The 12,845-nt window shown below is 47.5% G+C and overlaps 1 protein-coding gene across 1 annotated transcript in view; it reads left to right on the forward strand.

Moving 5' to 3' along the window:
* The window catches only part of GFRA3 (GDNF family receptor alpha 3), an 84,496-nt gene that overhangs the window by 64,945 nt on the left and 6,706 nt on the right, over nt 1–12,845 (forward strand). Inside the window, exons 5-6 of the mRNA XM_063927880.1 lie at nt 1,607–1,716; nt 4,666–4,800. Of these exons, the coding sequence (XP_063783950.1) occupies nt 1,607–1,716; nt 4,666–4,800 (245 nt within the window). The remainder of the gene's footprint in view (nt 1–1,606; nt 1,717–4,665; nt 4,801–12,845) is intronic.

Genomic DNA, 12,845 nt, shown 5'->3' on the forward strand with positions numbered 1-12,845 from the left:
TTCCAGTGACGCTGGTGCTGGCAAAGTGCATCTCAACATGTCATATACTAAGTAGACATTTGCGGACTACAATAACTATCATTGTATGTTTACTTAACTTGGTTATGTACAGTATATTATTTGCTTTTTAATGATCCTATTCTATGGGGGATTCAATTATCTGTAATTTGTGACTGCAATGCTCAGTTGCACACATTCCCAAGAATTAACGTAGCCCAACACCACAAATTGTCCTGCACACCTCTATGGAGTATGAGGCAAAATCGGTAACCACAAAGTGGCATCATTCTGACTGTGTCTCTACTGTGTTCCAAAGGCACTTTATGAAATTGGGAAATTGCTGAGAATTGAACCCTGCCACCCCCATACTAACTTATAATGCTCGAAGTATAAAGCCCCGTACACACGGGGGGAGATGTGTGCTGAGCGATCTATCAGTGACCGCTCAGCACATATCTCTCCCCCTGCTCAGCACACAGCGCGATGTGTGCTGAGCAAGGGGGGGTGCTCATTTCACCCAGCGGTGCCTGCATGCGGGGCCACGCATCGCTAGCGCTGTGGGTCATACACACGGAGAGATCCGTGCTTAATTTCTAAGCAATCTAGTCAGATCACGGATCTCTCAGTGTGTACCCCCTTAAGAATGTATTGTGAGAATTGCATCCATTGTACAAATAACAGCAATTGTTCTGTGCAAAAGGCTAATATTTACAAACAGAGGGACAGATGTATTAAAGGCCCATATAGACGGGCCGATGTGGGAGAGATGTGTGCTGAGCGAACCGCTCAGGACACATCTCTCCCGCTGCTCAGCACAGCGCGATCTGTGCTGAGCATGCGGGGAATGATGGGGGGGGCGCTCATGTCACCCAGCGGGTGAAGTGAGCGACCTGCTAGATTGGCCTGCATGCGATAGCGATGCGCGGGGCTGCGCATCGCTATCACTGTCGGGGGTACACACGGAGCGATAATGCTTAAATTCTAAGCAATCTAGTCAGATTGCTTAGATTATCGTTCCTTTATCACTTTCGTTGCTTTGTCACTTCTTTATCACTTAAGCCTGTAGAAGTAATAAAGAAGTGATAAAGCAAGGTGATAACGCACCAGCCAATCAGCTCCTAACTGTCATTTATGAAATCCGTAATGATTGGCTGGTGCATTATCACCTTGCGCTTATCACTGCTTTATCACTTTTTTTATCCCTTTTCCAGGCTTAATACATCTGCCCCAGGGTTATTTACAGGAGCAAATTATCATAATCTGAGATTAAAGACTATTGTCCGTTATGGCCTGTTTGCTTACAGATCCCCAATGCCATGAATACTTATTTTTGAAAATTCCATTTGCCCTCCTTCTGTTTTTTATTATAGAAACTTACAGAGTAATACTAGAACATTAACATTTAGGGTGCACTAACCATCCTGAGAGTAATCTGAATCATCCTTAGACTTATTAATAGGCTGCGAATAGACTATTATTTATTAACATTTACTTCTATAGCGCCAATATGGTACCTTAACGAGAGCCACTAACTGTACCTAATATGCAATAAGTAGCAGTCGGGTATAATATGATGCTGCAACGGTTTTTACTTTCCTTTTTTCAGGTCTCGACTTTTAGACTACCGGACACAATGCCATCTGTTTGACAAAAAGAGAGGAAGTTGCCCACCAGAACAGCACGATCGTTGCATACTGTCCTATATGGGCATGATCGGTGAGATATACTACTGATAGCTTGTATAATACTTTGGGGGTACAAGTTACAGTTAACAAAATGCTATGTATATGTGTGTGTGTGTGTGTGTGTGTGTGTGTGTGTGTGTGTGTGTGTGTGTGTGTGTGTGTGTATACTATATATATATATTTTTTTTTTTTTTTTCATCCAACATGGCCATAATTTAAGTTTCCTTATTCCATGCTGTTTGTAGATCTAGCTAATAGGCAGAATGCAAATGCATTTAGTAAATATACTATTCAAAGTATTAGGAGAAGAATTTCTTGAAAGAAAGTCTGATTTTAAAATCTGCCGATAGGGTAATATAATGCACTGTCAAATGACTAACTACAGTGCTACTTAGCCATGGGAGAATTAACAATAGACACAGTTAGAGAGGCCAATCCCGGGATCGGCGGGATCCCGGGATTTGGGCCCAAAAATGCTGGGATTTGAATCCCGGGATTGGAGCTTCCAATCCCGGGATTCAAGGGATTACAGTGCGCATGTGCGGGAGGGTGGGTGTAAGTAATAACACTTACTATTAGGCGGGCGGCCACGGCAGCCATGGACAAGCTGAACGCTGCGGCATTTCAAATGTAGCGCCGGCCGCCAGCCAATCAGAGCTGGCGGACCGGCAGCCAATCAGGGAAGCTGCCGCAGCAGTGGCAGCCAATCAGGAGCTACACTACATAAATTTAGAAATATACTAAATATAGTTTTTAAATAAATTAATAAAATTGAGTTTAAAATTAATCATGTCTCCCCTTACACGCCTCTTTTCTACTGTAAACATACCTAACCTAGTAAGCCTTTCCTCATAATCCAATGACTCTAAAGGTGGGTACACACTAGGCGATGTGCTCTATGAGCGACGTCACCTAGTGCTTTCCCTTGCCTGCCGGGGCTGTCAGCGTCAGTGCATACACAATGAGCGATATGACGACCATATTGATCAGTGATGTCATGCCACGACTGGGCCATGCATGCAGTGTTTGGACGACAGTCCAAATTGAGCTGTATGCACAGCCGACAGCGAGGGGCGTTAACAACCTGCGGGGCCGTGCATCGCTCGTAGTCATTGGCATACACACTGGCGAATATAGTAAACAACGTCGCACAGGAAGGGCAAAATGAGCAACATAATTTACTATTATTGCCTAGTGTATATGCACCTTAAGCCCTTAATCAATTTTGTAGCTCTTCTCTGAACCTTTTCAAGTTCCATGATGTCTTTTTTATAGTGTGGTGCCCAGAAATGTATACTATATTCTAGATGTGGCCGTACCAATGATTTATACAGTGGCAGGATTACACTGGCTTCCCTTGTCTCTATTCCCCATTTTATGCTTGCTAATACCTTATATAAGAATAAAAAGAGATAATGTTATAGTTCTTTTGGTGAATAGGTATGGCCATCAAGCCACAGGGAGGATGAGGTTAGGAAAGGAACAAATGACCATCGGTCAGACTGCTCCTCAGTGTCAGAGAAGGTGTCGAGATACTGGTAGGGACAGTTTGTCGGGTAAGAAATGACTGTTCAAGCCCATTATTTGCTTTATAATATTACAGATATCTTGGCTCTATGTTCATTCTGATTCATCAAAAGAGTTATCGCTCTTATAACTATATTTTAATTCTAATGTATTCCTCCTTTTTCTTTAACCTTATATTCCATCATCACCTCTCTCTTCACATCATTATTTCTAGTTTTGTCCTCTGTTAAATTGCCCACAGGATATCCTGTCAGTAAATCTCTCTGTATATAAAGTGAGTTGTTCACATTTCCCCTAATGTACTGTTTATGCTAATTCGGCAGATTTCGGGGAATGGAATAACAGTTTTTCATTTTCTGCCTACTTTTTACTTGCACATAAATGTATCTGTCTACTTTTTTTATGTAATCATAATCAATCATTTTTCCCATGATTAAATACAGGAATTTTAATATTTCACAGTTTATTCCAAATTCCAAATTTAGGGCCTAATTCAGACCTGATCGCAGCAGAAAAAACTTTCTCTAATGGGCAAAACCATGTACACTGCAGGGGTGGCAGATATAACGTGCAGAGAGAGAGTTAGATTTGGGTGGGTTATTTTGTTTCTGTGCAGGGTAAATAATGGCTGCTTTATTTTTACACTGCAATTTAGATTTTAGTTTTAACACACCCCACCCAAACCTAAGTCACTCTGCACATGTTATATCTGCCCCCCCCCCTGCAGTGCACATGGTTTTGCCCATTAGAGGAAAAATTTGCTGCTGCGATCAGGTCTGAATTAGGCCCTCAATTATTAAACTCATTCTTAATAATTTAACCCAGTGTTATGACAGTGGTGTAAATGTACAGGTATTTTCATGTGCCAGACCTTGAGCTTACAGCTTACAACTTACAGCAACTGGCACGCTGTGTAGGATTTTGCCACCAGAACGGCCAGGCAGGAGACTGACCATGCTTCCTGATGGCATTCACCATCTTGGATGTGTATGCTCACCCACAGTTTAAAGTCTTGGTCACATGACTGAGCACAGCCCATAGCCTGCCTTCTCATCTTTGACATTAACATATGTTGCCAGATCTTCAGTGTTTGCCAACTCTGCTACTTGGTCCCCATTTGGCTCTTGGTGTCCCTTGTGCCTGTTGTCCAGCTTTTCCTATCCAGTTCCCTTGTTGCTGGTATCTTTTGGTTTTCTCTGCTTCAGTCCATTCTTCCTCGTGTACTGAGCATACTGGATCTGTGATCCCCTTGTGCATTTCTGACAGATAGCAAGATAACTTTGGGTCCTAATTCTTGGACTTCTGTACAAGATGTAGAGAGTTTGAAATAAAACCAAAAGAATCTAAGGCTATACATATGTCAGAGACCAAGATCAAAGTTATTTGAATGGTGCTAATTAGTTCAATTAGCTGCAGTATTCACAGATATTTCTAACTCCTTTTTTTGGCACAGGTACTGTAATGACGCCAAACTTCATCAGCAACTCGAGTATGGACATGTCAATATGGTGCACCTGTGAAGGTAGCAGCAACCAGCAGGAGGAATGCAAGAATATCCTGGGAATGTTTACCTCTAACAGATGCCTCCGTAAGTTCAGATGCCTCCAGTGCAATCACAGAAGCCTCATTGGCTGCAATAACGTTTTTTTTTAAATTATGTCTAAGGGACCTATTTTTCACCTGTCATGTGATAAAATCGCCCAAACTCGCACTGCGATAATTGATTAAATCGCAAGGATGTATCAGTTATTGAATGCAGGGACAGAGCATGCGATGACACTCCGCAGCATCATTGGGGGAATTTTCGTAAAACATACCCAAATGTCCTGCTGCGCATGCTCTGCCCCACCAACATCGCCGCTAACGCCCGATCGACCCCTGCGCGCCGCGCCCCTTCCCCAGCAGGATAATATACTTACTAGTCCAGGCAGTCGGTCCACGCTGCTCCTGCTGGGCTGCCGGATGCTGTGTGCTGCGGTGACCCCCGCTGCTGTAAAGTGCGCTGCCGCTTTGCAGCATCACTTTATTGCACCGGGATCACAATGCAACATATGGGGGACCGCACACCGGAGCCGCGGACACTGGCTCTCTGGATAGTGAATATGTTTTTTTTTTGTTTTACTTGATCACTTTGATCAGCTTGTGCGTTGGACACATTGAGCTGATCACTGGAGCCGGGTCCCTGCTCAGCTTTTTCTGCCAGGGGCAGAGAAAGCTGGGCAAATGCCTGCCTATCGCATTACTGCCCTGTGATCTCACCAGCCTGAGCTGACGAGTTCATCACAGGGCACACTGTGCTATTTTTTCAAATTTATTTTTTTAGTAAATTTGGCCACATTGCATTTCCCATTATAAGCATGGGGACTGCAATGGGGTGGTCTTCTGTATGCCGAATGTCGGGATCCCGGCGCACAGTATACCGGTGCCGGAATCCCGACACCCGGCATACCGACAACTATTCTCCCTCGTGGGGGTCCACGACCCCCCTGGAGGGGGAATAAAATAGTGTGGCGCGCGTAGCGCGCCACCGTGCCCGCAGCGTGGCGAGCGCAGCGAGCCCGCAAGGGGCTCCTTTGCGCTCGCCACGCTGTCGGTATGCCGGCGGTCGAGCTCCCGGCGCCGGTATGCTGGTCGCCGGGAGCACGAGCGCCGGCATATCGTACGACACCCCTGCAATGTGGCTTACTAAAAAAAAGTGAATTAAAGAGTTTGGGGCAGTTTTTCATGAAAACTGCTCCAAATGCCCTTTAATACATTCAGGTGATACCAATTTTTCACATTATTTTCTCTAACGTCCTAGTGGATGCTGGGGACTCCGTAAGGACCATGGGGAATAGTCGGGCTCTGCAGGAGACAGGGCACTTTAAGAAAGAAATTGGATACTGGTGTGCTCTGGCTCCTCCCTCTATGTCCCTCCTCCAGACTTCAGTTTGAATCTGTGCCCGGACGAGCTGGGTGCTACTTAGTGAGCTCTCCTGAGCTTGCTAAAAGAAAGTATTTTGTTAGGTTTTTTTATTTTCAGAGAGATCTGCTGGCAACAGACTCTCTGCTACGTGGGACTGAGGGGAGAGAAGCAGCCCTACTCACTGAAGATAGGTCCTGCTTCTCAGGCTACTGGACACCATTAGCTCCAGAGGGATCGTACACAGGATCGCACCCTTGGTCGTCCGATCCCGGAGTCGCGCCGCCGTCCCCCTCGCAGAGCCAGAAGACAGAAGCCGGTGTCAGAAGCAAGAAGACTTCGAAATCGGCGGCAGAAGACTCCAGTCTTCATATGAGGTAGCGCACAGCACTGCAGCTGTGCGCCATTGCTCCCACACTAAACCCACACACTCCGGTCACTGTAGGGTGCAGGGCGCAGGGGGGGGGGGGGGGCGCCCTGGGCAGCAATTAGAGACCTCTTGGCAAAGGTGGGCATATATACAGTTGGGCACTGTATATATGCATGGCCCCCACCATATTTTTTACACAAAAACGCGGGACAGAAGCCCGCCGCTGAGGGGGCGGGGCTTCTTCCTCAGCACTCACCAGCGCCATTTTCTCTCCACAGCTCCGCTGAGAGGAAGCTCCCCAGGCTCTCCCCTGCAGAATCACGGTAGAAGAGGGTAAAAAGAGAGGGGGGGCACATAAATTTGGCGCAAAAACAATATATACAGCAGCTACTGGGTTAACACTAAGTTACTGTGTGACTCCTGGGACATATAGCGCTGGGGTGTGTGCTGGCATACTCTCTCTCTGTCTCTCCAAAGGGCCTTGTGGGGGAACCGTCTTCAAAAAGAGCTACCCCTGTGTGTGTGGTGTGTCGGTACGCTTGTGTCGGCATGTTTGACGAGGAAGGCTATGTGGAAACAGAGCAGGAGCAAATGAATGTGGGGTCGCCGCCGACGGCGCCGACACCCGATTGGATGAATATGTGGAAGGTTTTAAATGATAATGTTACTTCCTTGCATAAAAGGTTGGATAAAGCTGAAGCCTTGGGACAGCCGGGGTCTCAGCCCATGCCTGATCCTATGTCGCAGAGGCCGTCAGGGTCTCAGAAGCGCCCACTATCCCAAATTGTTAACACAGATGTCGACACGGATTCTGACTCCAGTGTCGATGGCGATGATGCAAAGTTACAGCCTAAAATGGCTAAAGCCATCCGTTACATGATTATAGCAATGAAGGATGTGTTGCACATCACAGAGGAAACCCCAGTCCCTGACAAGAGGGTTTATATGTATGGGGAAAAAAGGCAAGAGGTGACCTTTCCCCCTTCACATGAGTTAAATGAGTTATGTGAAAAGGCTTGGGATTCTCCAGATAGAAAACTGCAGATTTCCAAACGGATGCTTATGGCGTACCCTTTCCCGCCAACGGACAGATTACGCTGGGAATCCTCCCCTGGGTGGACAAAGCTTTAACACGCTTATCCAAGAGGGTAGCCTTGCCGTCATAGGATACGGCCACCCTAAAAGATGCTGCGGATAGAAAGCAGGAGGGTATCCTGAAGTCCATTTATACACATTCAGGTACCCTACTAAGGCCGGCAATTGCGTCGGCCTGGATGTGTAGTGCTGTAGCAGCATGGACAGATACCTTATCTGAGGAACTTGATACCTTGGACAAGGATACTATAGTACTGACCCTGGGGCATATAAAAGACGCTGTCCTATATATGAGAGATGCCCAAAGAGACATTAGCCTACTGGGCTCTAGAATAAATGCAATGTCGATTTCTGCCAGAAGGGTCCTGTGGACAGGCGATGCCGACTCAAAAAGGCACATGGAGGTTTTACCTTACAAGGGTGAGGAATTGTTTGGGGACTGTCTCTCGGACCTGGTCTCCACAGCTACGGCTGGAAAGTCAAATTTTTTGCCATATATTCCCTCACAACCTAAGAAAGCACCATATTACCAAATGCAGTCCTTTCGATCACAAAGAGGCAAGAAAGTACGAGGTGCGTCCTTTCTTGCCAGAGGCAGGGGTAGAGGAAAAAAGCTGCATAATACAGCTAGTTCCCAGGAACAGAAGTCCTCCCCGGCCTCCACTAAATCCACCGCATGACGCTGGGGCTCCACAGGCGGAGCTAGGCCCGGTGGGGGCGCGTCTCCGAAATTTCAGCCACAAGTGGGTTCACTCCCAGGTGGATCCCTGGGCTATAGAGATTGTGTCTCAGGGATACAAGCTGGAATTCGAAGAGATGCCCCCTCACCGTTACCTCAAATCGGCCCTGCCAGCTTCCCCCTTAGAGAGGGAAATAGTGTTAGCTGCAATTCACAAATTGTATCTTCAGCAGGTGGTGGTAAAGGTTCCCCTCCTTCAACAGGGAAGGGGTTACTATTCGACCTTGTTTGTGGTACCGAAACCGGACGGTTCGGTCAGACCCATATTGAATTTAAAATCCCTGAACATATACCTGAAAAGGTTCAAGTTCAAGATGGAATCGCTCAGAGCGGTCATCGCAAGCCTGGAGGAGGGGGATTTTATGGTGTCTCTGGACATAAAGGATGCTTACCTTCATGTCCCCATTTATCCACCTCATCAGGAGTACCTCAGATTTGTGGTACAGGATTGTCATTACCAATTCCAGACGTTGCCGTTTGGTCTCTCCACGGCACCGAGAATATTTACCAAGGTAATGGCGGAAATGATGGTGCTCCTGCGACGGCAAGGAGTCACAATTATCCCATACTTGGACGATCTCCTCATAAAGGCGAGGTCCAGAGAGCAGTTGCTGATCAGCGTGGCACACTCTTGGGAAGTATTACAACAGCACGGCTGGATTCTGAATATTCCAAAGTCACAGTTGATTCCTACGACTCGTCTGCCCTTCCTGGGCATGATTCTGGACACAGACCAGAAGAGGGTTTATCTCCCGATGGAGAAGGCTCAGGAGCTCATGACACTGGTCAGAGACCTATTAAAACCAAAACAGGTGTCGGTGCATCACTGCACGCGAGTCCTGGGAAAGATGGTGGCCTCATACGAGTCCATTCCCTTCGGCAGGTTCCATGCGAGGACCTTTCAGTGGGATCTGTTGGACAAGTGGTCCGGATCACATCTACTGATGCATCGGCTGATCACCCTGTCCCCCAGGGCCAGGGTGTCTCTCCTGTGGTGGCTGCAGAGTGCTCACCTTCTCGAGGGCCGCAGATTCGGCATTCAGGACTGGGTCCTGGTGACCACGGACGCAAGCCTCCGAGGGTGGGGAGCAGTCACACAGGGAAGAAATTTCCAAGGTCTGTGGTCAAGTCAGGAGACTTGTCTTCACATCAACCTCCTGGAACTAAGGGCAATATACAACACCCTACGACAAGCGGAGACCCTGCTTCGCGACCGACCGGTGCTGATTCAGTCAGACAACATCACCGCAGTGGCTCATGTAAACCGCCAAGATGACACAAGGAGCAGGGTGGCGATGGCGGAAGCCACCAGAATTCTTCGCTGGGCGGAGAATCGCGTAAGCGCACTGTCAGCAGTGTTCATTCCGGGAGTGGACAACTGGGAAGCAGACTTCCTCAGCAGGCACGACCTCCACCCGGGAGAGTGGGGACTTCATCAAGAAGTCTTCACGCAGATTGCAAGTCGGTGGGAACTGCCACAAATAGACATGATGGCATCCCGCCTCAACAAAAAGCTACAGAGATATTGCGCCAGGTCAAGAGACCCTCAGGCGGTAGCTGTAGACGCTCTAGTGACACCGTGGGTGTTCCAGTCGGTCTATGTATTTCCTCCTCTTACTCTCATACCCAAGGTGCTGAGAATCATAAGAAGAATAGGAGTGAGAACAATACTCATTGTTCCGGATTGGCCAAGAAGGACTTGGTATCCAGAGTTGCAAGAACTGCTCACAGAGGACCCATGGCCTCTGCCTCTAAGACAGGACTTGTTGCAACAGGGGCCCTGTCTGTTCCAAGACTTACCGCGGCTGCATTTGACGGCATGGCGGTTGAACGCCGGATCCTAGCAGAAAAAGGCATTCCGGATGAGGTCATTCCTACGCTGATAAAGGCTAAGAAGGACGTGACGGCTAAACATTATCACCGTATATGGCGAAAATATGTTGCTTGGTGTGAGGCCAGGAATGCCCCTACGGAGGAATTCCAGCTGGGCCGTTTTCTTCACTTCCTACAGTCGGGAGTGACTTTAGGCCTAAAATTGGGGTCCATTAAGGTCCAGATTTCGTCCCTATCCATTTTCTTTCGAAAAGAACTGGCTTCTCTTCCTGAAGTCCAGTGGTTTGTGAAGGGAGTGCTGCATATTCAGCCCCCTTTTGTGCCTCCAGTGGCACCTTGGGATCTTAACGTGGTGTTGAGTTTTCTGAAGTCACACTGGTTTGAGCCACTAAAAACCGTGGAGTTAAAATTTCTCACGTGGAAGGTGGTCATGCTATTAGCCTTGGCTTCAGCTAGGCGTGTGTCAGAATTAGCGGCTTTGTCACATAAAAGCCCCTATCTGGTTTTCCATATGGACAGGGCGGAATTGCGGACCCGTCCGCAATTTCTGCCAAAAGTGGTGTCATCTTTTCATATGAACCAACCTATCGTGGTGCCTGTGGCTACTCGTGACTTGGAGGATTCCGAGTTACTAGATGTGGTCAGGGCTTTGAAGGTTTATGTAGCCAGAACGGCTAGAGTCAGGAAAACTGAGTCACTGTTTATCCTGTATGCACCCAACAAGCTGGGTGCTCCTGCTTCAAAGCAAACTATTGCTCGCTGGATCTGTAACACGATTCAGCAGGCTCATTCTGCGGCAGGATTGCCGCAGCCAAAATCAGTAAAAGCCCATTCCACAAGGAAGGTGGGCTCTTCTTGGGCGGCTGCCCGAGGGGTCTCGGCATTACAGCTTTGCCCAGCAGCTACTTGGTCGGGTTCAAACACTTTTGCAAAGTTCTACAAGTTTGATACCCTGGCTGAGGAGGACCTTGTGTTTGCTCATTCGCTGCTGCAGAGTCATCCGCACTCTCCCGCCCGTTTGGGAGCTTTGGCATAATCCCCATGGTCCTTACGGAGTCCCCAGCATCCACTAGGACGTTAGAGAAAATAAGATTTTACTTACCGGTAAATCTATTTCTCGTAGTCCGTAGTGGATGCTGGGCGCTCGTCCCAAGTGCAGATTTTTTTCTGCAATGCTTGTATATAGTTATTGCTTACATAAGGGTTATGTTATAGTTGCATCGGGTTGATCTGATGCGCTATTATTTTTCATACTGTTAACTGGGTAAGTTTATCACAAGTTATACGGTGTGATTGGTGTGGCTGGTATGAGTCTTGCCCTGGATTCCAAAATCCTTTCCTTGTACTGTCAGCTCTTCCGGGCACAGTTTCTCTAACTGAGGTCTGGAGGAGGGACATAGAGGGAGGAGCCAGAGCACACCAGTATCCTAATTCTTTCTTAAAGTGCCCTGTCTCCTGCGGAGCCTGTCTATTCCCCATGGTCCTTACGGAGTCCCCAGCATCCACTACGGACTACGAGAAATAGATTTACCGGTAAGTAAAATCTTATTTTAGTAAGAATAATGTTGATAAATTGGCCTCTAAGGTTGTTGGACATTACTTGTTCACCATTAAAGGGTTGAATACCTAGGCAGCATTAAATGCCTACAGGATTTGGCCATATTCAGCATGAAGCACTGGCATATTTATAATGGGTGCAGTGTGTGCGGTGCACATGGGCCCCTGGGGGTCCAAGGGGGCCCACACCACACACCCTGCACCCATTAATAGAAATACTTACCCTCCGGAGTCCCGCTGCACAGCAGCGCTGGTGAAATCACTGGGAAAATTGTGCAGCGCCATTTTCCCGGTGTTTCGCGCATGCGCAGTAGGTAAATCACTGTGAAAATGGTCGCTGCACCATTTTCCCAGAGATCTGCGCATGCGCTCTAGACTCTGGGACAGCTCTAGGGTCCCCTAGGGACCCTAGTGCCCAGAGTCTACACAGCGCTGCCAGCTAGAGAGGAGGGGGCCCAGCCAGAGCCTGCACACGGGCCTCCTGACCTGAAGTGCAACAGAAGTGGAAGTGGCTCACAATCCCTATAGCACATCCTTTATGGCACTAAGCACTGACGTATTTATAAAGGGTCCAGTGGGGCCCACTCTGTACACGATTGCACCCATGACTTGAATACTTACCCCACCTGAGTACCCAGTGCCGTAAGCAGCTGTGCTGTAGAAATCACCGTAAAAATGGTGCGGCGGTCATTTTCCTGGTGTTTTGCACATGCACAGTAGAGAAATCACTGGGACAATGGCCACCGCGCCATTTGCTAAACAATTTGCAAAAATATTTTGTCTATATAAGCATTGCCTTTCTGCAGAAACCTGTTATAATGATAGGCATCCACTTACTATGGGGTACATTTACTAAGGTGGGTGTTTTTTTTAGAACTGGTGATGTTGCTAATACTGTAGCAACCAATCAGATTCTACTTAAAATTTATCTAGCTGTTCTAGAAGATAATAGAATCTGGTTGCTATGGACAACATCACCAGTTCACCAGTTCAAAAAAAATTCCATCTTAGTAAATGTAGCTCTATGGGCGTAATTCAAATCTGATCGCAGCAGCAAATTTGTTAGCTAATGGGAAGGGGGGGGAGGGGAGGGGGGGCAGATATAACATGTGCAGAGAGAGTTAAGGTGGGTACACA

This window comes from Pseudophryne corroboree, chromosome 6 (assembly GCF_028390025.1).
Source record: "Pseudophryne corroboree isolate aPseCor3 chromosome 6, aPseCor3.hap2, whole genome shotgun sequence".
Classification (NCBI taxonomy): domain Eukaryota; kingdom Metazoa; phylum Chordata; class Amphibia; order Anura; family Myobatrachidae; genus Pseudophryne; species Pseudophryne corroboree.